This window comes from Balaenoptera acutorostrata, chromosome 1 (genome assembly GCF_949987535.1).
Source record: "Balaenoptera acutorostrata chromosome 1, mBalAcu1.1, whole genome shotgun sequence".
NCBI classification, from domain to species: Eukaryota; Metazoa; Chordata; class Mammalia; order Artiodactyla; family Balaenopteridae; genus Balaenoptera; species Balaenoptera acutorostrata.
This window is the reverse complement of record NC_080064.1, coordinates 148,251,076-148,275,432: the sequence shown is the minus strand read 5'-3', so window position 1 is coordinate 148,275,432 and position 24,357 is coordinate 148,251,076. Positions and strand designations below refer to the sequence as shown.

Below are 24,357 nucleotides of genomic sequence, written 5' to 3'. Positions count from 1 at the left end.
AAGAACCTAGGGGCAGGACAGAAATAAAGACACAGACGTAGAGAATGGACTTGAGGAAACAAGGAGAGGGAAGGGTAAGCTGGGACGATGTGAGAGAGTGGCATGGACATATATACACTACTAAATGTAAAATCAATAGCTAGTGGGAAGCAGCTGTATAGCACAGGGAGATCAGCTCGGTGCTTTGTGATCACGTAAAGGGGTGGGATAGGGAGGGTGGGAGGGAGATGCAAGAGGGAGGAGATATGCGGATGTATGTATATGTATAGCTGATTCACTTTGTTTTAAAGCAGAAACTAACACACTATTGTAAAGCAATTATACTTCAATAAAGATGTTAAAAAAAAAAAAGAAATGCTAGCTCTGTATTCAAACAAAAGGTTGGGAATTGGCCTTACCACATACTAGTTATGTGATTTGTGAAAATGAGGACATTAACCTTTCTGAGCCAATTTTCCTTATTTGTGAAAATGAGGACATAATACCCCTCTTCATGTTACAAAAATTAAACAATAAATGAAGCAGTTCACACAGCACCTAGCACCTGGAAAATGCTCTAGGGAACCACTCATATCTGAAGAGGACGATAGAATTTTAGAGCACATTTATTCTTTTTTTTTAATCAAACAAGCAATCTGAAAAATCAAGAAAGGAGGATAATCTTCCCGAATCTAGATATATTCCTGTTAAATTATGATGCCTTCTTTCCTAGTTAATGGAATCAATTACATTTAGGATTATTTTCATATTTTTGTTTAGATTGTAATGCATTATGACATTTTCTTCCCTTGTATATGTCACTTTAATGAAATTAGGTATTTAATATTAATATTAAAAGCTTGTAGATTCTTTAGATCCCTTTTTTGGCTCCATTGTAATGGTTCTGAAATGTTCCTTTGCAGCTATGAAAAATAATAGTGAATGACATTTTATTTTCCCCTTCCATTTTGGCTAAACATCTTAGCTAAACAAAGGAACTAAAGCTTTGATCTTATTTTCTTGTAGTTTGGTGCTTGATCATTATGTATGCAAGTAGCAAATGTAAACACAATTAGATACTCTGATATTTTATTATAGCACATTAGTTTCATAAAACCTATAAAACCATATTATACATTTTTGCTGTTCTAGCATCTAGTGAGTCAACAGAAAGATCCAGATACAGAAGAATATCGAAAGCTCCTTTCTGAAAAGGAAGTTCATGCTAAGCGTATTCAACAATTGACTGAAGAAATTGGAAGGCTTAAAGCTGAAATTGCAAGGTATGTGGAAGAAACCTTAAGTTGTATACAATTCTTGAAATCTTAAAGAAGTTTGTTTCTATTCTTTATGCGACCCCCTAGGTACTTCCTGATTTTAGAAAGAATGGAAAGTGCTGGAGCCCTTACATGTGGCTTTCCTTTTATTACTTTATAGAGCCAAGCAAGCAGTAATTTAGTTTTATGCCTTCATATATGCATTATTTCTCAATATTTTATTACTTTTTAAAAAACTACATAGTTGGTATGAATCTAAAGCAAACTTTTTTAAATAGTCAAAATGACTTTTGCAAGTAGATTTTTCTTTTCTTTTTTTTTTTGGTTAACATATATTCATGAATCTATTTTGAAAGTTTTTAATAAAGAAAGTTTTTAAATGAACTTATAGTGAAGTATTGCCTTTTAAAGATAAATGTAATATTAAAATTAATGTTTTCTGGTTTACCTCTTTTAAGCTTCAATGTCCTTTGTCCCTGTCATAGCCCCTATTTATGTGATACTTGATAGCTTACAAATTTTTGTCATATTAATTCTCTTATTTTTTTCATAACAGTAGTCTGGCATTTTCAGTAGGAGAGATATTACTTAATTTTAAAATGAGGAAGCTAAGATTCAGAAAGGTACCCAAGCTTATAAGGTTAGTAGCGGTTAAACCCATGTTCTTAATTCAGGTCATCTGATTTCAAGTTTGGTTCATGATAAAAGTACAGGGGTTGGCACACTATAATCCACAGGTCTTTTTTTGTACAGCTGGAAGCTAAGAATGATTTTTACATTTTTTAAGTGTTGTAGAAAAGGAGGAAGAGGAGCATGTAACAAACACTGTATGTGGCCTATAAAGCCTAATGTACTTACTCAGCACCCAGTAGAGTGGAAAGCGTGTAGATTTTGCTATCAGGCAGATGTGGATTAAACTCTGTGTACCAATGCAGAGTAAAAGTGTGCATGTTACTTGACCACTTGTAGCTCAGTTTTTCTCATCTCTAAAATGGGCACGTATGACATATAATAAGTAAATCAGATCTTTCTAAAGGACCACAGGTTCATAAGTTAAGGAATTATCTTTTGAAGTGTGTGTATGGTTTTCTTAGAATTTTCTAAATAAAAAACAGACTATAGCAACACAATAAAAATGTAACTTAAAGGATTTTAAAATTTGGAAAGTTCCAAATATTTAGTCTTTCTCCTTTACCCCATTTTTTTTGCTTAGATCGAATGCATCTTTGACTAACAACCAGAACTTAATCCAGAGTCTAAAGGAAGATTTAAATAAAGTAAGAACTGAAAAGGAAAGCATCCAGAAGGACTTAGATGCCAAAATAATTGATATTCAAGAAAAAGTTAAAACTATTACTCAAGTCAAGAAAATTGGGCGTAGGTACAAGACTCAATATGAAGAACTTAAAGCACAACAAGATAAGGTATTTTGAAGCAGTTTTCTTTTTATGTATTCTTCATATATATATTATCATTTTTTGATATACACAGTTTTGATCTACACAATTTACACAGTTTTATATATATATTTGGATATATGGGTGGATATATGGATATATATTTGGATATATATATAAATATTTGGATGACTTACAAAAACCTTGTTCATAATTTTTAATTATTGGTTTTTAGATTCTAAAGAAGGGTAAGCTTATATGTGATATCTTTATTTGGTTTAAGATTTGCTCTTTAGTATGTCCCAAAATGAACTATAAATTCATATAGAAATAGTAGTAAATGCTAGGTATTTTAATTCAGTTTCCCAATTTCAAATATTGCTCCTTTTCAAAACTATGTTCTTGTAACTCATTGCTGATTGAAATTGTGTATATCAAAAAATGCTAGTTCTTTATAATTGATCAGGTTGTGTTATAGTTTTAAATAAGTAGTCTGTGTTAACCACCTACCAAAAAGAATTTTTAAATCCTTGTTTTACTTTGGATCTGAATTTTGTTTTTAATTCCCAGTGGTAAAGAACTTGTATATTGACTTTATTGTGTATTTAGTACGTTAGATGAAAAAACATATAAAGATAATATTTCAAAATTCTTACCTCTCAGTTAACCATTGTTAGCACTTTAGTATGCTTTCCTTTACATATGAGTGATTTGTTTTTCCAAATAATTCTATGTCAAATAACGCATCATCATTTTGATTAGCTGGTTAATACCTAGTGGTATGGAAAGCCCTAACCTGTTTAACTAATAGCTTACTTTTGGACATTAAAGTTGTTCCATAGAAGATTTGTTTATGAATACCCTTAAAAATAAATTTCTTTACATACTTATGATTATTTTCTTAGATGAATTTGCAGAATTATTGAATATAAATGTGCAAGTATATTATTACTCTTTGTCATCTTAGGTCATGGAGACCTCAGCTCAGTCTTCTGGAGACCATCAGGAACAGCATGTCTCAGTCCAGGAAATGCAGGAGCTCAAAGAAACCCTTAATCAAGCTGAAACAAAGTCAAAATCACTCGAGAGTCAGGTGGAGAATCTGCAGAAGGTATGAGCGGAAGAGTAGTGGAAGGTGTTGAAGGAATTGTTTTCTTGTTGAAAAGCTAAAGAAGTACAATGGAATTTTACTCAGTCATAAAAAGGAATTTTGAAAAGAGAAAGATGTGTTAAACACTGATACTTTCTCTTATATGGAAAGGTATATATTTTATCCTTTTACTTTGAATGACTTATGTATGTAAATACTACCTAATCATCTTTAAGTGTTCACTTGCTTGGTTTGACCACCATTTTATATTTATACTTCCATTTAATCTAAATAAGCAAATTAATAAGTTTTACATTTTAAGTCTGTAGGGCATACAGTTATATTGATTTTGTTGAATTACATAGTGAATACTTTGTCTTCCTTTAAAAGGCATTATCTGAAAAAGAGGTGGAAGCAAGAAGTCTCCAGGAACAGACTGTGCAGCTTCAATCTGAACTTTCACGACTTCGTCAGGACCTTCAAGATAGAACCACACAGGAGGAGCAGCTCCGACAGCAGATAACTGAAAAGGAAGAAAAAACAAGAAAGGCTATTGTAGCAGCAAAATCAAAAATTGCACACTTAGCTGGTAAGTTTCTGTATACTTTAAGATTTAAACTTAATGGTGAAAGTTGGTTACTTGATACAGGCTTAAAATTAAATAGGAAAGAAAAAAGTGACTATACTATAAAGTGACTTCTGTGTATGTGCGTGTGTGCTTTAGATATTTAGGTTTATTTAATTAGACACAAATTACAGCAATTTTAATTTTCAAGTGATGAGGATGTCCTTAATTTATTTATGAAATCTTTCTTAATTGTTAACTGGTAGTAGATAGTAGATAGGGAGTACAGCCATCCTTCTGCTTTACTGTGTAACTGTTACTACCTTTTGATGGTGATCCTTTGGGTCCACAGTATACTGTCCAGAAGCCTTCTGTAAATTCCTAGACAGCATTAGGTCTTACCAGCCAAGTGAGTTTTCTGTGCCTCACTTCACGGAGGGCCCCTTTAGCCCTTCACGGAGAATATCATGTCAAATTTATGAGGAGCCCAGTGCTACAACGCTCAGGGCCTTACTGCACCTTGCTTACCAGTCTGCTCGTAGGTAAATAAAATGCCAAATCAGTTGAGTTTTATTATATGCAGCTTTTTAAATGATCTCTAAGATAGTGCCCCTGGCAACTTATTTCATAAAAGAAGTTACTTAATTATTCTTGAGTATATGCTGCAGGTTATATGAAATGAAAATTTTATAATTCCTAATATATTAAAATATTAAAGGCCATATAAAAGGGCTCCTGCTGACTAGTTTATGGTTTGTCTTTTTGAGATCTTAGGAAAAGTAAAATGTTTTATTTTGGAGTATACTTTATATTGGAGTAATAAAGCAAATATAGATAGGTTTAGAACTTTACTTATTGAGATGTATATCAGAATTATTGTGGATGTTAAAGTTCAGGAATAGAATCTGATACGACTTTTGAGTACTTATTACGCACATAAATGCGTTTTATTTCCAGTGTTTGATTATGATATTAATAGAATCATGTGGTTACTTCTGTAGGTGTAAAAGATCAGCTAACTAAAGAAAATGAGGAGCTTAAACAAAGGAATGGAGCCTTAGATCAGCAGAAAGATGAACTGGATGTTCGTATGACTGCTCTTAAGTCCCAGTATGAAGGTCGAATTAGTCGCTTGGAAAGAGAACTCAGGGAGCATCAAGAGAGACACCTTGAGCAGAGGGATGAGCCTCAAGAACCTACTAACAAGGTAATTAGCCAATTTGGTTTAAGTGACAAATCATTTTTGCCCTGTGCATTTTACTTGAAGATGTCTGGTGATTTAGGAGCCTTTGTCAGACTGAATTTTGACTAAACCAGGTATATAGAGAGAATTAACAAGTAAAATATTTTGATGGCATTGTTTAGTGGACTCTTGTGGGATAGGTACAGTAATCCAAAGTTTTCTTTTTATAGGTCCCAGAACAGCAGAGACAGATCACGTTGAAAACAGCTCCAACTTCTGGTGAAAGAGGAATGTGAGTTTTGTTCTTTGACAGTCTGTTTACAGTCTGTTCCCTGTTTTTCTTTTAAAATACAGGAAGGATCTAGTGATCTTTGGGCAGAAAAAATCTGTATTATAAAAATATGTAACTAAAGAGCCATTTATCCTGTGCAAAACTGCATCATGTAGTTGCTGAGATTTTTTTTTCCAGAACTCTTGTTTTCAGTATACTTTCAGTCCTATCAGATAGGTAGAGCTTTGTGACAGAGAAAGTGTCTTTCATCTTTTAGTTTGTGATTGATTTCTAAGATAGGCTACTGATGTTCCCTGTGATGTTATATGATACAAGGATAAAAGGCTGAGCACAGTTGAATACTTTCTACATTGTCAGGATGCACCACTGCAGAACATTTCCTGCACAGTTTTTTGTTTTTTTTTTTTAATTTATTTATTTATGGCTGTGTTGGGTCTTCGTTTCTGTGCGAGGGCTTTCTCCAGTTGCGGCGAGCGGGGGCCACTCTTCATCGTGGTGCGCGGGCCTCTCACCGTCACGGCCTCTCCCATTGCGGAGCACAGGCTCCAGACACGCAGGCTCAGTAGTTGCGGCTCACGGGATTAGTTGCTCCGCGGCATGTGGGATCTTCCCGGACCAGGGCTCGAACCCGTGTCCCCTGCATTGGCAGGCAGATTCTTAACCACTGCGCCACCAGGGAAGCCCCCTGCACAGTTTTTAATGCTTAAGTTCAAAACCTCTTCAATAAGAGTTTTGTAATATTTAGTGAACAAAAAATGTAGAACTATACTCAACTGTCTCTTTAATTTTTTTTCTAATCTGCCAAAAGTCTACCCAAAGCAGTGTTAGGAAAGCAGAGTTAATAAGGTCTGAATGCATATTAAGGTCATAATTATTAGACACTCACTTCAGGAAGCATATGTGCTTTGCTTTTGATAGAGTATATGTACTTTATAAGGAATATTTGTAGTAATCTTTTATGATTTATTATTTTTGCATTTTCCCCTCTGTAAGTGCCAGCACCTCAGACCCACCAACAGCCAATATCAAGCCAACTCCTGTTGTGTCTACTCCAAGTAAAGTGACAGCTGCAGCTATGGCTGGGAATAAGTCAACACCCAGGGCTAGTATCCGCCCAATGGTTACACCTGCAACTGTTACAAATCCTACTACTACCCCAACAGCTACAGTGATGCCCACTACACAAGTGGAATCACAAGAAGGTAAGTAAAATAATAACAGGTCTGATTGAACTGTTTACTTAGATTTATTACAAGAAGATGACAGTAACTTCAAGGATAAATGAGGCTTCCACTAAAGCTACAGTCAGACATCATGTACAAGTGGGCATTTAATATTTTCAGGTGTATGCCTCCTGGGATACTTGTTAATGTAGCATATTTCCTCCCTCCCTTCCTTTTTGCTTGTTGTGTTTTGAAGCTAAAGAAGGAGGGAAATACACCCCTATAAGTATATGGCATGCTTTTCCAGGACCAAATTTTTTTACCTCTATTAACTAAGAAAGATGATATGAAAGCCACTTTAGAAAACCATATTAAATCACTGGTTCAACCCAAGCATCAACTTCTTCCCTGATAAACTGTCTGACCTTGTAATTGCTTTCTGCACTTTCTTCCCATGTCACTTTCTTACTCATTACAACAATTACAACCACATTTTATTCAGTTGAATACATGTTTTTTTATTCCGCTAGATTGAGCTCCTCAAGGGTGGGAATTTGTTTCTCATTGTTTAATCGCTTTACCCAACCCCAAGATAGGTGTCAGTAAAAGTTACTAAATACAATTTTCTTAGATTCTTGTCTTAACAAATGTTAGAATTCAGTAAATTAAGTGTTTAGAAGTATATAAAATATATATATGCTATGAAAGGACAGAATATTTTATTTGAACTACATTCAGTAAAATAATTATGAGGTATATTACCAATTAAATTTAACAGTCATTTTGTATTAGTTGAAAACAAAATGATACTTAATAAAAACTTATAATTTGACTTTGAGTTTCTTAATATCATTTTATTTGGTCATCATTTACATAGAATAATAGATGCAAAAACAGTTTATTTATTTAATTCAGCCAACAGTTTACTGCACACTCTATGTCTGTCACATAGGCAATTCAAAAATGCGTAATACATTATTTTTACCCTCAGTGTTTTTTGTCTAGTGAGTGGAAGAGGTATGTACATAAATAACTATGCAAAATGTCACCTGTAAGAGAATAGGGAAGGACAATTCCAGCTTTGGTAAGAATAGAAAACTTAATATATTAAATGTTTTAATTATTTTTCAGCCATGCAATCAGAAGGGCCTGTGGAACATGTTCCAGTTTTCGGAAGCACAAGTGGATCTGTTCGTTCTACTAGTCCTAACGTCCAGCCTTCTATCCCTCAACCCATTTTAACTGTTCAGCAACAAACACAGGCTACAGCCTTTGTGCAACCCACTCAACAGAGTCATCCTCAGATTGAGCCTACAAATCAAGAGCTATCCCCAAACATAGTGGAGGTGGTTCAGAGTTCACCAGTTGAGCGGCCTTCTACTTCCACAGCAGTGTTTGGCACTGGTACGATTAATTTTAAAATGAGGTTAGAGTAGACCTGTGCATTTATAGTTTCTTGAGTATAATACATATTTTGAATGTTCTTTGTACCTACTTGTTTCCTACCAGGTATGAAAATGGATGACGATATTCCTAACATCTTATTTTATGTTTACTGCTGAATTCTATTTTAGGTCACTCGTTTTTGTCATTAAGATCTTTCTTCCTTTCCAGTTATTTTTTGACTAATTTTAAAGGTGATACAACCTGAAACTTATTTTATGTACAGTTGACCCTTGAACAACACAGGTTTGAACTTCGTGGTCCACTTAAATGTGGATGTTTTTCAATAGTAAACGCTACAGTACTATACATCCTCAGTTGGTTGAATCTGCAGACACGAAGGAATGGCTGATATGGAGGGCCAGCACCCCTAACCCCTGAGTTGTTCAAGGGTCAGCTGTAACTTAATACAAGTCCTGAGAACTAAGAGGTATCTAAAAGAACGTCAAGTAAGAATTTTCAAGTCTAAACATATAAGGAAAATTTTTTTATCCAAGGAGTCCTGGGTTTTATAAATTATAAGATGGCCCTATATAAGCTTTGTGAGTAGCAATTCTATATCAGTACAGTCACAGTGAGTCAGATGTATTGTTGTAGAAGTTAATTGGCTTTATTAACCAAAGGTTAAGACCATTGATTCAGAGCGTAAATTGCTCTTTGTTTACGCATAGAGTAGCAGGAACAAATTACGTTGTTCTGTCCAAATTTTTACGTGTTTTTTTTTTAGTTAAATAACCAAGATATTTTTTAAATTAACTTTGTCTAAATTGAGTGATTATCACACTCTAATTCGAGATTTAAATTATGTAATTTCAAAGTTTCAGCTACCCCAAGTTCTTCTTTGCCGAAGCGTACACGGGAAGAGGAAGAAGATAGCACCATAGAAGCATCAGACCAGATCTCTGACGATACAGTGGAAATGCCTCTTCCAAAGAAGTTGAAAAGTGTTACACCTGTAGGAACTGAGGTGTGTAAAGATCTTTCTGTTTACTTTTACTTCTACCAATAGAACCAAGATATTCTTTCAGTTACAGCATTATTAAGAGAATGGACCTTTTGGGGTCTAAATCCAGAAAACTCTCTTGTTGAACTTACTGTAAAATTTCCACTGAAAACCCAGGTATTGTTGCTGTTGCCAACACTGTTTTATATTCTTTGAGTATGTTTAATTGAATTCCCATTTCAATTTTAAGAACACAGTTACAAAAACGTAGGATGAATTCCATTTCAATTTTGTTTTTAATTTAAAGAATAAGGAAGTTATAGTCTCATGGGAATTTTAAACTGGTACCTGCCAGCTTTTTCTCTGATTGACCAAAATGGTATTCCTTTATTTTCTTTTGTTGAAGATAAGTTGTAATGAATTGTTTTATTATCAAGCATTGAGACTACTAAATTAATTTCACTTGCATGTATTTAATTAATGTTCATAAACCTTATTTTATATATACCAAAGAGGAATGTGATTTTTATATTTTATAAGTAAATATAAGTGAACATTTCTGATGTACAGCTTCATAAAATTACAGCTTTGAGTTTTGTTTTATTGGAAGAACTCACTGAACAGGTGATGCTTCATCTAGTGAACTGATATGGTTACCACACTTGTATGTCATGATTCAGGAAGAAGTTATGGCAGAAGAAAGTACTGATGGAGAGGTAGAGACTCAAGTATACAACCAAGATTCTCAAGATTCCATTGGAGAAGTAAGTAAAACGTACTTAAAGTAAACAAATTATTGCTTATAGTGAGTGAAATGAGCTTTGACAAATTGAAATATTATTTGGACTTCTGTTTTCAATTTGCTGCTTTTATATTTAATGAAATATTGTTAGAATTACCAGTGCAATTTCTGCTTTACTTCTAATTAGTATCCTGCCTTCTAAACTTTATTAAAGAAATGTTTTTGTTTATAGTTAGCACAGATTTTCCAAGCTAAGGTTGTCATGAGTAAAGATTACCCACTCTTTTATTTGGAAGGATGAGCTGGTTGAGGCTGGAGTTCATCCGGAAGTGCCCCACTTGGTATCCTTTGTTGCTCCCCTCTATTGCTTCCCTTACTGAATTAAAATAATCTGTGAAAGGAAACGCATTTGTATACCTCTTCATCTTTTGAACTCTCATTGAGGCTTCTCCAGAGGCAGCCTAACTAATGGGAATGCATCGACTCTGAAGTTACAAAGCTCTGGCTTCTGTCCTTAACTGCACCACTTAGAAGCTGTGTGACTGTAAGCAAGACATTAATTCTCTCTAAGCCTCAATTTTCTCATAAGATAACATAATTTTTAGTTTTGTAGAGTACCTAAAATAGTACCTGCCACATATTAGGCACTCAAATTATTACTTTTCTTCCATTCCTCCGCCCTACAAATTGAGAGTTCATAATTTATAGTAATTCATATTTATAGTAATATTATAATATTAGTTAACACAACTCATTATTATATGCCAAGTGTGGTTCTAAAATATTTGCATTTATTAACTGACTTAATCCTCATAAGAAATCTTGCAACAACCCTGTTTTACAGGTGAAGAAACCAATGCCCAGCTAAGTCATGCACCCAGGTTTTCATAGCATTGGAGCTAGGGTTTGAACTCAGGCTGTCTGGTTTCCATTTGTCTTGTTAAGCTTGAAACAGTGCTTTCTGTCTGGATAAATTTTTAGGATCATTTTATTCTAAAATTATATTATCTGTATAAAATAAAGGAATTGTTTCAGGCTAATCATAAGTAACCATAGATTGCAAGTAAATTTTAGTTTCTTAGATGCATTAATTTTGTAAGTTAATTTTTTCAGTTTTCCTTGGCTAAGAACAGAAAACTAAACCTCCAAGATGAATATGTAATACTCTAAATGACATCGATTTTGTGTATATTTCAGAGCGGGTCATACCTGAAGAGCATAATAACAATTTTGAAATAAGATGTGAATTTCTGTGTTATTGCCAGACTTGGTTAAATTATACTGAAATCTTTTGTGCAAAGCTTTTTCTTCAGATTGGCAAAGTTGTCTGTGACTCAAAAGTGCCATTGGGCTTTCCATTTTGTCTTCTAGCAGTGTCTACTTAGTGTGTGAAAGTGTAACAGTTCATTTTTCTAATTTTCTGACAATGAAGCAGATGTTCTAAGTGTTGCTTTTCTTGAAATAAGCATGTTAGTTTGTTACGTTTTTAATTATACCATGACTTACTCATTTTTTCCATTACAGTAAACATCTTTATGAATGATTTAGTTCATAAGACATTGTTTCTGGCTTGTATAAAAAAACAGATTTTGGAATTCCCTGGCAGTCCAGTGGTTAGGGCTCCTTGCTCCCACTGCAGGGGGCATAGGTTTGATCCCTGGTCACGGAACTAAGATCCCACATGCTGCGTGGCATGGCCAAAAAAAACCAAATTTTGCTGAGTGCTGAACTAAAATAAAAAGTAAACATTTAACTTTTTATAGTAAATATCAAAAATAAAGTTAAATTGCAGTTTATTTCAGTAGCTAAAAAAATGGAATTGTGAGGAAATAGATTAAGGGAAGAATTATTTTTACGTCTAGTATATCTTTAATGCAGTTTAAAGGCTTAAGATAGAGTTTTGAGAGGGGGAGAAGTATTTTTGTAAAAAGACAATTATAATAGTTTGTTTTAGTGTGTTTTACACAGTATTTCTGATTTGGGGAAAATTTTTTGTCTTTTTTAAAATTATATGTTGCAGTTCCATGGATAGTCTTTTTTCTGCCTTTGGTCCGCACTGTTAACTAACCACGTTGGCTGTTGAGCGCTTGAAATATGGCTAGTCCTAACTGACATGTTCTTAAGTGTGAAATATACATTGGATTTTGAAGACTTATTACAAATTTTAAAATGTAGGATTAATAACTTTTATATAGGTTACATGTTGAAATAATGTTTGGCTACATTAAGATTATTGTTAAAATTGATCTCACCTGCTTTTTTTTTTTTTTAATATTACTATTTATTTATTTATTTATTTTTGGCTGTGTTGGGTCTTCGTTTCTGTGCGAGGGCTTTCTCCAGTTGCGGCAAGCGGGGGCCACTCTTCATCGCGGCGCGCGGGCCTCTCACTGTCGCGGCCTCTCTTGTTGCGGAGCACAGGCTCCAGACGCGCAGGCTCAGTAGTTGTGGCTCACGGGCCCAGTTGCCCCGTGGCATGTGGGATCTTCCCAGACCAGGGCACGAACCCGTGTTCCCTGTATCGGCAGGCAGATTCTCAACCTCTGCGCCACCAGGGAAGCCCTGCTTTTTTTTTTTTTTTTTTTATGTGACTGCTAAAAAATTTTAAATTCCGTATGGGAAATGTATTGTGGCTCACATTATACTTCTGATGGACAACACTCATCTACAGTACCACACTGGTAGATTTGACACATATATACCTGTGTGTCTATATAAAGTATTTTCTCTCTTTTTTATTGGAGTATTACCCAGTGGGATTTATAATAATTCTTCTATAGGAAGACTGTAAAGAAGCCCAAAGCATTTATTTTAAATTAATTCTGCTTTCAAAACCGTATTTTTAAAAATAAAATTCTGGTAGTCCATAAGTATTCTTTACCCTTTACTTATATCTACAGTATGTCACTGATAGTTTTAAGTATACTTGACTTTATTTATTTGTTTGTTTACTCATTTATCTTTTGCTTTTAAAGGGAGTCACCCAGGGAGATTATACACCAATGGAAGACAGTGAAGAAACCTCTCAGTCTCTACAAATAGACCTTGGACCTCTTCAATCAGATCAACAAACAACATCATCACAAGATGGTCAAGGCAAAGGAGATGATGTCATCGTAATTGACAGTGATGATGAAGAGGAGGATGATGATGAAAATGATGGGGAACATGAGGTAAATTTGGATTTGAAATCATGTATTGTTTTAAACTGCTGGATGAAATGCTGAAATCCTTGGGAATTCTAATGCATCAGCCAGTAAATTCTGATTCCCTGTCACTTTAAATAGATTATTATGCTTTTCTTTTATCCTGATTAGTTATGAACTTAACATTTTGCATAGAACAAGTGATGGAAAATCTCATTTTTTTTTTAATGATTACTGAGTCCTTTAGGATTTGGTAAATTTGTTAGATTAATTAAACTTAAATCTCACTGATAAGTGACTATAGATTTAATTGTAAGCACTGTGGTTTCTGGAAATAAGGTTTTTTTTTTTTTCTTGTGGAGCCCTTATAGTTCTTTTCAAAAGAAATTGAGGTGTCATGATAATTAAAACATATTCTAAGTGAAACTTTGCATTTTATTTTGTGAGTTAATCCTATATTGACAGCTTCTCATTTTTAGATTCTTTTATTAATCAATGTTTTTTAAAAGCTTATAGCATAGTATAATTACACCATTTTCTTATTCAATGCCACATTTTAAATTTAGAATTAAAGTGGACCACTTGACATTCTGTGGACATCTGGGAGCTTTAATCTTTGAATTGATCTCGTACGAATAGTTAGAATTCAGAGTTGATTATTACTGTACTAATTCCAGTAAGCTTCACAGTTTTGATACTTGTTGCCACTGAAGTAATCCCATACAACTCTCAGGACAACTCCTGTATCCTGGTCAATAATGAGTCACTTAAATTTCTAACCATGGTATCAAGATCTGCAGAACATGTGTACCATGTCCTAGATCTTTATTTATACTTGGGGAGTTTTTAACTAGGATTATGAAGAAGATGAAGAAGAAGACGATGATGATGAAGATGACACAGGGATGGGAGACGAGGGTGAAGATAGTAATGAAGGCACTGGTAGTGCAGATGGCAACGATGGGTATGAAGCTGATGATGCTGAGGTAACTGGCTAGAATTTTGACCATCAGTTTTCTTTAAGAACTTGCTTATATTTTTTTTCAAAAATATAAAAAGGCTTGTATTCTCAGAACGCTACAGCTTTTCTTATCTTTGGGTTTTTGTTTGTTTCTACTGTGATTTGGTTTGGTTAATTATTTTTTAAGATAACTACTTGATTTATTTGCATTTAGCATTCATATTTTGTTTTTAGGGTGGTGATGGGACTGATCCAGGTACAGAAACAGAAGAAAGTATGGGTGGAGGTGAAAGTAATCAGAGAGCAGCTGATTCTCAAAACAGTGGTGAGATTTGGTTTTGTTTTTCTTTCGTTATGTTTTGTTTTGTTTTTTTAGTCTCTTTTTAATTGAACACTTTTAATATTTTGATTTAATTAATTTAATATTTTAACCTGACGTTTTCTAAACTAAGACTGCACTTAATTATCACATAGGTAATAAAACTTGGTTAGTAAACTGGCAAGCAAAAGATAGGCTCTTGTTCTTGCTTTGTCATTATTATTCTCATAAAGTCTACTATGTTTATATCTAAAATGTAGTCATTATACTATTTTTTCTACCTCATTGGTCTGCTGTAAGATTCAAAAATTTTAAATCTATAAAGCATTATAAATGCCGTGTGTTGCTGCTGCTCTTAAGTGGAAAATTAAGTCAGGGACTTCTAATAGTAATGGCAGTTCACAACCAGAAGAGGTCAGTCTAATCAAGCTACATGTTTCAAGATTTGTGGGTGTAGGAGTTTTGCAGTGTTGTCCAGTTTTCCAATGAATAAAAGATTTTTTCATCAATATAGCATACCTTTTGTTAATTCTTGAAAGGATGAGTCCTGGAGGTCAGCTGAACTGTTGTAGGCAGTAAAGAATTATGGAATTTATAGAAAATAATTTTATTTTAGAATTGTTTTAAAATGTTTTTTAAAGAATTGGTGATCGTCTGGTATGCCATTCTGGTTTTAACAAATACTGAGCCAGAATCATTAATAGTAATATAATAAAAACTTTATATATGTAGACTAGTGGGAAAACAGTATATCTGAGTTTCTGTGTAGGCCTGTGTATTTAAAAGTGCAAATTTTATGCTCATTTGAATTAAAGCAAAGGCAGGCAATCTTTTCAACTTTAATTGTTTAAGAGAAAAATAAACTAATGAATACTGAACCATATAATGAAGATAGTGTTGCTTTTTAAGGGAGATGAGCTAAGGAGAGAGATTAATTATAATAATTTATACTTTCTAAAACATTTTATGGATTTAAGAAACACCTTTTTTGTGTCACATAACTGGGTTATAGAGGGAAATTTTTTGCCTCTTTAGGTAATATCACTAAAAGCTAAGTCTTGTGAGGGTGGGTGTTCATAGCCATTTTTCCTAGATACAAAACATATAACAGATGTTCATTGAATACTTGTTGGAGACTTTCTTTTCTTTTTTACAATCAAGCAAAAATATGCCTAGTAGTCTAGATAATTTTAAGTTAGTGGATGGATTTGGTACATTGCTAGTAATTACAAAATAAGTGCTTTTTCTGAGCAACTATACTTGTACTGAATTATTTAATTCTTAAAATAAGCCTATCAGATTCAGGTACCAGTGAAGAATCTGAGAAGCAGAAGCAAAGTGATATAACCAAGATCACATAGCTATTAAGTGTTAGAGCTGGCTATTTACAATAGCCAGGACATGGAAGCAACCTAAGTGTCCATCGACAGATGAATGGGTAAAGAAGATGTGGCACATATATACAATGGAACATTACTCAGCCATAAAAAGAAACAAAATTGAGTTATTTGTAGTGAGGTGGATGGACCTAGAGTCTGTCATACAGAGTGAAGCAAGTCAGAAAGAGAAAAACAAATACCATATGCTAACACATATATATGGAATAAAAAAAAAAAAGTCATGAAGAACCTAGGGGCAAGACTGGAATAAAGACTCAGACCTACTAGAGAATGGACTTGAGGACATGGGGAGAGGGGGAAGGGTAAGCTGGGACAAAGTGAGAGAGTGGTAGTGTATATATGGACATATATACACTACCAAATGTAAAATAGATAGCTAGTGGGAAGCAGTCGCATAGCACAGGGAGATCAGCTCGGTGCTTTGTGACCAGCTAGAAAGGTGGGATAGGGAGGGTGGGAGGGAGGGAGATGCAAGAGGGAAGAGATGTGGGGATATATGTATATGTATAACTGATTCACTTTGTTGTAAAGCAGAAACTAACACACCATTGTAAAGCAATTCTACTCCAAAAAAGATGTTTAAAAAAAAAAAAAAGTGTTAGAGCTGGAATCTGATTCTAGACCTCAGACTTTTAAACTACTAAATTGATATCCTATTCAGCTTTTCACTTTTGTTGTTTTACTTTGTATGTAGAAGACCTAGACATCTGAAGGGCCATTGACATTCAAAATTTAGGAAAACCAGAATATGAAAGTTATTGTAAGGCTCTTTACCAATCTCCTTCACCCTGTTTGAGTGTAATACTAATAACTGTAGTGGTCTGATCTTTAGGTAATTTGCCTATTTAATAATATGAGCCAAAATTTATTAAATGTTTATTTTATCCTGTGTTAAGCTAGGTGCTTTATGTCCATTATCTTCAGAAAAATGTTTCTTGTGCATTACATTTTTGTTCCATTAACCAACCAAATAAATAGAAGGGAGTTGCTAAGGCCATACCACTGTTAACTGCACACCCAATATCTCTGGGTCTACCACACCTTACTACTTTTTTTCTGAAAATATTAGGTGAACATTCCTAGTGGTAAGATTTATACTTCTAGGGATTGTCCAAGTTACTTTGTGGTAAACATAATAGTTCAAAATAAGCTTCTCTCTTCCTATAGGTGAAGGAAATACTGGTACTGCAGAGTCCTCTTTTTCCCAGGAGATTTCTAGAGAACAACAGCCATCATCAGCATCTGAAAGACAGACCCCTCGAGCACCTCAGTCACCAAGACGCCCACCACACCCACTTCCCCCAAGACTGACCATTCATGCTCCACCTCAAGAGCTAGGACCACCAGTTCAGGTATTAAAAATACTAGTCATTCTGAAAATTTTACTTGAAAAAAATGTTGGTTTTTTTCTCCCTTTCTTTCCATTAGCAATTACTTTGTTTTTCCCCAGAAATTAAGTGAACTTTCTAATGTTTGGTATATTTTTGTAAAATTTTTGAGCTGAAACTAATCTCTGAATTCTTTTCCCTGAAATATGGCAGTAATTTACTTCATAGAGGAAGTGAACTTTGGAAAGGCAAGGCTTATTAAAGTTGTGTATAAAGTGAGATGATTATATTCATAGAAAATAAAAGTCTCCTCACTGTTTTTACAGGTTAAAGAACATTTTCTTGGATTTTAATTAAAATAAAATTTATTTCAGCAGCTGACCACCATTTGTTTTGAAGGTTTCTTTCTCTAAGGTGCACGTTTTTTTTTTTTTAAAAAAAGGAAATTTCTGTTCTGCTTAACAGAACTTCTTTTCCTCTTATTTTTTTGCAATCACATATATTAACATCCACTTTTAAAGTTCATGAAAGTGTGCATAACCCTTTACATGTAACGCTCTTTGTAGTAGGATTGGACATCTCTTATCAGAAGCTCTTGAAGAAATAGCAGGAAAAGTACAAAGGCTCTATTAATCATGTAGCTTGAGTCTTACTCTGTAGTGTACTAAACACTGTCAAGCGTAGATTCTACTAAAATACCACTGATGAAGACAACCTCATCTTCTGAAAATATAAAGTCTTACAGGATTGTTTATGGATCCTGCAAAATATACCGATTCTATCAATTTAGAATTGTCTAAATTGGGAAACAGTTTACAAGTAGTCAGTACTGCTGTTTGAACTCCAAAGGATAATTAAACTTTAAGATCAAAGGATACTTACTAACACTTAAATTAAGGAGATAGGAACTAAATTAGATAGGAACCTACAAATAAGATAGGATGAGAGTTTGGTTTTACATATTGGTTAATATTATCTACTGGCTCATAAAATATTTGTCTATTGGTTAATATTATGGTCTATATAATTAAAAACATGTCATTGTTTACAAAATGGATTTCTTTAGTACTGGTACAAGATTAGTAGCAGTTTTTCCTAAGAAAAATCCCAGTGATTACATTATCTGCTAACATTTCAGTTATTTTATTACCAGCGTATAATAAGCCGTACCTTTTAATATTTGGTGTTTCTTTCATTGCCTAGTTCCTTAAAACAAATGAAATTCCTTTCTTGACATAGAGAATCCAGATGACCCGGAGGCAGTCTGTAGGACGTGGGCTTCAGTTGACTCCAGGAATAGGTGGCATGGTAAGTACCTACCTGTCGTGTAAAAGTGATTCATTTGTTCAGCAGTTATGTGTATAGTCCCTACGTATGCTCCTGTCAGGCCTGTTTAGTACTTGTTTTCTGTCTTTTCAGCAGCAGCATTTTTTTGATGATGAAGACAGAACAGTTCCAAGTACCCCAACTCTTGTTGTGCCACATCGTACTGATGGATTTGCTGAAGCAATTCAGTAAGTCAGCGAGAGGGAGACATACTTTGTGACTAACCAAATTCTTCCTGTTTCCCTGTTAACTTGATACATTTGATTGATTCATTATTTGTTAAGTCCTATGCTATGTACTAAGCAGTTGAGGGTAGGAGGGTTGAGGGTGTAGTTTTGGGGAAAATCACATAGAGGTGAATGAAGTACAGTTGCTTCCATCAGGAATTTGAAATTTAAAGGCAGTATAACAATGGTTAAGCGCATGGACTTTAGAGTTAGAATGCCTGGGTTGGAACCTAGCTGTACTGCCTACTAGCTATGTCAAGTTACTGGGTTCTTTGTTCCTGAGTATCTTCATTTTATTAATGAGAATAATAATACAATAGTTCTTACCTCTTAAGTTGTGAGAATTAAATGAATTTATGTTAACATGTTTGTAATATCACCAGGCACATAATAAATGCTTTATAGATGTTGGTGAAGGTATTGGTAATTACAGTGATCATGATGGAAAATATTGTTGTGAAAGCTAAGCATATGCACAACTAACGATAACCTAAACAATCTAGGAGAATAGAGGCATAAGCAATAGACTTTGTTTATATAAACGAAGGAGTGATTTATTCTAACACTTAGGGGAAGAGAATCTGAGAGGACTTAATGGGGACAACATTAAATTGAGTCTTGGAAAAAAATACCTAAAACTTACTGAGCATTCCCATGAATCAGTTTATTTAATCTTCGTAACTATGAGGATAGATACTATTATTTCATTTACAGATAAGGAAGCACAGAGATACTAACAAATTTGCCAGAGGTCAGACAGCTAGGAAGTGACAGCTTTTTTATTTCAAACCAGTCTGGCTCTAGAACCTATTTTAATGCTTGTGCTATACCACTCCTTTTAGAGAATAAAAAGGCTTTCCACGTGGAAGTGCACATGTTTAATTGTGGCTGAAGTATCAGTTGCATGACAGGATGTACCTGAAGAATAGAATAAAAATGTTTCTACAAATTTAGGGAATGATTGATTTTTCTGTAGTATGTGGTAACATATGGCCATCAGAACCAGTTTTAAACTTGCTCAGTTAACCATAACTCACCTCAGCTAACACAATTTTACAAGCCAACTGATCAATGTCAGCCCCACCCTTCCAAAAGTTAGCCAATCAGAAACAGACTCACTCCTAAAGAACTGCTGAGTACCAGCCAATCAACAACATTCTCACATAGCTCAGAAGAATTTAAGGTCCTTCTAATAGAAGAATAACGTATGGAGACAGGTTTAAAAATTCACCTGAGGGCTTCCCTGGTGACGCAGTGGTTGAGAATCTGCCTGCTAATGCAGGGGACACGGGTTTGAGCCCTGGTCTGGGAGGATCCCACATGCTGCAGAGCAGCTGGGCCCGTGAGCCACAACTACTGAGCCTGCGTGTCTGGAGCCTGTGCTCCGCAACAGGAGAGGCCGCGGTGGTGAGAGGCCCGCGCACAGCGATGAAGAGTGGCCCCCGCTTGCCGCAGCTGGAGAGAGCCCTAGCACAGAAACGACCCAACATAGCAATCAATCAATCAGTCAATAAATAAATCTTAAAAAAAAAAAATTCATCTGAAAGAGACTGTTCTTAACTAAAGCAATAGTGTGAAACAGAAAGAAAATAGATTCAAGAGTTACTACTGAGGTAGAATCCATAAACATCAGTAGCTGACTAACCAAGAAAGGTTAGGGTAAGGAGTGGGCAAAGAGTGAGATAATGCTATTTTATATCCTGGATTATGGGCAGAAAGATGGATGGTAGTGTTATTAGGGCAGCGAGAAAACAAATTTCTAGCCATCTAATACTAAAGTTTTTTTCTAGACCTTGGGAGCCACCTAGTGAATTCTTTCAGATAAGAAATGGGCTCGAGAGGTGACCTGATTTATCTATGACTAAACATTGAAAACTGAGACAAAACTTTTTTCATGACTTTATTCTTTTTTTGTTACATTTCATGTTCAGTTTATGTTGCTTTCAATATGTCTACATAGAGATTTCTAGCAGATTCAAGAAATGTGAGGTGTAGTTCAGGACAGCTGAAAGCTATTTATGTATAAAACATGTATGTATAAATCATGTATATATAGATCACATAATACGAATCACATGATTTATATTATTGCTAAATTCTTGACAACTGATTTTTTGAAAATATTTTTATAAGTGAGAATTCCTTTATCAACTTTATTTTCAAACTGTTTTCTTTCTTCTGAGAATTCCTTTATCAACTTTATTTTCAAACTGTTTTCTTCCTTCTTTGTTTATGCTTATTCTTCCTTCTTCCTATAGTCTTTCCATCATTGCAGTTTAAACAAGGTAACTTTAAGTGTCATCTTAAATGAATTTTTGTCTGTTCAGTTCCCCACAGGTTGCTGGTGTTCCCAGATTCCGTTTTGGGCCGCCTGAAGATATGCCACAGACAAGCTCTAGTCACTCTGATCTTGGCCAGCTTGCTTCTCAAGGGGGTAAATCGCTAAATAAAAGCTTTGCTCTCCTGGATTTGCATGTATTTTGCTAATAAGCTGTTCTGACATGATTTTTTTTTTAAGTGAGCAAATATTAATATAAAAAAGTTTATCTCTAAATAAACCTTATCCTAATTTATGGAAAAAGCTATAATATATTTACTACTTATTAAGCACTGCCTTACATGTTAGTCTTTCCAACAAAATTTTCAGTTCTTTGGGCATAATGACTAGCTTTTACATTTGTATCTCTTTTGGCTTTTAGTATAGTATCAGGAATATCTGTTGTGCTAATAAATATACCTAGGTACTACCAGCCATTTTAAAGTTGTTGGAAGGAATACAGCATATTTTTTGTTTAGTTTGACATTTGACATTCCTAGTTAAGTGTATAAAACTAGTTAGATATTTTCCATTAACATTAGAAATAAGAAAAATAAAATGTTAAAAATACGTGGAATAAAATGACCCCTAACTTAAGTAATAACAGTTGGTTATTTGGACATGAATTGTGCTATTTCTGGAATTAATTACCTTTTAATCATTAGTTGGCATTCATAGAACCCGCTATATTTCTGGGAAGCTATTATGGCATTTCGTAAGTGAATAGGGAATGCATACTGTTTTAATAATAAGCCCAAAACAAAGATTAATATGCAGCCCTCGTGTAAGTCATGCAATACATCTTAGTCCCTGGTGGTTTAGGATGTGAGGTCTAACACTGCTTCCCTCTACCAATATGAAATTGTGAGTTGACTTCAGAGGAATTCACAATTTTATGTGGCTTTATTATAGGACACTTGCAAGACTTGGAAGTCAGATCTAGGCTTAAATTGGAATGCTACCACTTTACTAGTAACTTTGGGAAAGTTAATTAACCTTTTTGAAATTCAGTTTCTTTAGCGAAAAGGAGACTAATAATACCTTACTGTTTTGGTGTAGAGTAGATTCAAACACAGTACCTAGTTCATAGTTGGGCACTCAGTAAAGTTAGCTTGCACGAAACTTATAAGAGCACTGTAGCTGTTTTTTATTTAGTGTTACTTAAATTAGTGTTAGGGAGCTTAAAGGATACATTTAAATTGTATTTACATTTTTGAGGGATTGATTTTTGCTTGATGGGCTAATTGTGGGCTTCAACAAAGTTGTGTGTCTCCACTGATTAGTTTTTTTCTTTTAGATGTCTGGGATATTGACAATATTTTGTTCTTTCAATCATTAATATTCAGAATTGTCTTTAGGTTTGGGAATGTATGAAACACCCCTCTTCCTAGCTCACGAAGAGGAGTCGGGTGGCCGAAGTGTTCCCACTACTCCTCTGCAAGTTGCAGCCCCAGGTAGGTATCGAAGGCAGATCAATAGATTATGTGTTATAATGGTAAAATGGAAACCTGTGATATATCTTCTAGCTAAAAATTAGAGAAACCACAAAGTTGTTAAAGTTTTCATTGCTTTTCTGGTCTTTCGTTTTTTCAAGTGACTGTATTTACTGAGAGTACCACCTCTGATGCCTCAGAGCATGCTTCTCAGTCTGTTCCAATGGTGACAACATCCACTGGCACTTTATCCACAACGAATGAAACAGCAACAGGTGATGATGGAGATGAAGTATTTGTGGAGGCAGAATCTGAAGGGTAAATGTTTACCGTGTAATTTTTGCTTGCTTAAACTTGTCAGACTTTTACAATTTTTTTTTTTAAGCCAGGAAGCAACAGTCTCTTGAGCTGTATTTTCAATAACATCCTGTTACAAAAGTAAACCAAGCCATATATTTTGGAAAACTAATTTTTGCACAAAATAACATATTTTAAGACTTAAGACATTGTTATTACAGAAGACAAATAATTTTTTAAAAGGTTATCTCCTTGAAAATTGCATGATGCATTCTAGAACAAAGTATTCTTTAGAATCACCCTTCCATTAATGTCGCTGCTTGAACTTTTCCCCAAGAAAGAAGGCTTTCCATGAAGAACCTAGTGGCAAGACGGGAATAAAGACACAGACCTACTAGAGAATGGACTTGAGGATATGGGGAGGGGGTGGGGTGAGATGTGACAGGGTAAGAGAGTGTCATGGACATATATACACTACCAAATGTAAAATAGATAACTAGTGGGAAGCAGCCGCATAGCACAGGGAGATCAGCTCGGTGCTTTGTGACCACCTAGAGGGGTGGGATGGGGAGGGTGGGAGGGAGGGAGATGCAAGAGGGAAGAGAAATGGGACCATATTGTATATGTATAACTGATTCACTTTGTTATAAAGCAGAAGCTAACACACTATTGTAAGGCAATTAAACTTCAATAAAGATGTTTAAAAAAAAAAAGAAAGAAAGAAGGCTTTCTGTGAAAATTAGGAAATATTAGGAAATGACTCAATTTTCCATTTAGTAGTGGGCTCTCAAGCAAACCTCACCTATTTTTTATTTACGTGCATTTAGAACTTGGTCTGAAACACTAACTTGTTAAAAATCAGAAATCTTCAAGACCTGATTGTTTTTAGCACATCAGTTATAAACAAAGGTTAACAAAAGAAGTATTTGATAACAAATCATCTGGGCTTTTTTAAACCAAAGGAGGTGGAGTAATTTAATGGGAAGAACCATTGGACAGTGGTCTTGGAGAAGTTTAACTTTCAAGGTGGAACCTGATTCTTCATAAAATAACAAAAGTTGGATTGCTTCGTAGTCAGAAGCATAGCTAGAAGTAGAACCCAGATTTCCTCTTTAGAGCTCAGAGGTTTTGTTTTATTTAGCAACATTTTCTTAGTGTAATTACAGGCCAACTCTAGTATATAAGAAAAAAGGCAGGTCTATTATTATGCCTCTAACACAGTGCTGCTTAATTTGGGAAAAGTTACAGATCCTGCTGAAAATACTAGCTGCCTTTAATTCCATACCATGTATGCAGGTCCCTTTATATATGTCATTTCTAAACCACACAGTATCTCTGCAAAGTATTATCTCCATTTTACAAATGAGAAAGCTCAGACTCTGAACATGTTAAAATAACTTGCGTAGGCTGCACTTCGCCAGTTCTTCTCAACTTTAGCAGAGTCATGAGAGGTATCTTTCAGGTACATTGTTATTAATAAGTGCACTAAAGTTTGCATATGATAAAAACTGGAACTGATTCAAGTTATT

The 24,357-nt window shown here is 34.6% G+C and overlaps 1 protein-coding gene across 3 annotated transcripts in view; it reads left to right on the top strand.

Annotated features, from left to right (window-relative positions):
• The window catches only part of TPR (translocated promoter region, nuclear basket protein), a 68,548-nt gene that overhangs the window by 40,165 nt on the left and 4,026 nt on the right, over nucleotides 1-24,357 (top strand). Inside the window, exons 31-50 of one of the 3 annotated variants that reach the window (XM_057540605.1) lie at nucleotides 1,132-1,262; nucleotides 1,813-1,896; nucleotides 2,470-2,680; nucleotides 3,621-3,764; nucleotides 4,134-4,332; nucleotides 5,310-5,515; nucleotides 5,722-5,783; nucleotides 6,777-6,985; nucleotides 8,078-8,350; nucleotides 9,208-9,356; nucleotides 10,013-10,096; nucleotides 13,050-13,247; nucleotides 14,075-14,206; nucleotides 14,416-14,506; nucleotides 17,068-17,252; nucleotides 18,468-18,536; nucleotides 18,651-18,742; nucleotides 21,109-21,215; nucleotides 22,457-22,552; nucleotides 22,693-22,849. In XM_057540605.1, the coding sequence (XP_057396588.1) occupies nucleotides 1,132-1,262; nucleotides 1,813-1,896; nucleotides 2,470-2,680; nucleotides 3,621-3,764; nucleotides 4,134-4,332; nucleotides 5,310-5,515; nucleotides 5,722-5,783; nucleotides 6,777-6,985; nucleotides 8,078-8,350; nucleotides 9,208-9,356; nucleotides 10,013-10,096; nucleotides 13,050-13,247; nucleotides 14,075-14,206; nucleotides 14,416-14,506; nucleotides 17,068-17,252; nucleotides 18,468-18,536; nucleotides 18,651-18,742; nucleotides 21,109-21,215; nucleotides 22,457-22,552; nucleotides 22,693-22,849 (2,879 nt within the window). Of the gene's footprint in view, nucleotides 1-1,131; nucleotides 1,263-1,812; nucleotides 1,897-2,469; nucleotides 2,681-3,620; nucleotides 3,765-4,133; nucleotides 4,333-5,309; nucleotides 5,516-5,721; nucleotides 5,784-6,776; nucleotides 6,986-8,077; nucleotides 8,351-9,207; nucleotides 9,357-10,012; nucleotides 10,097-13,049; nucleotides 13,248-14,074; nucleotides 14,207-14,415; nucleotides 14,507-17,067; nucleotides 17,253-18,467; nucleotides 18,537-18,647; nucleotides 18,743-21,108; nucleotides 21,216-22,456; nucleotides 22,553-22,692; nucleotides 22,850-24,357 lie in introns of all 3 variants that reach the window. The other 2 variants (XM_057540549.1, XM_007166973.2) reach the window with 2 other exon arrangements.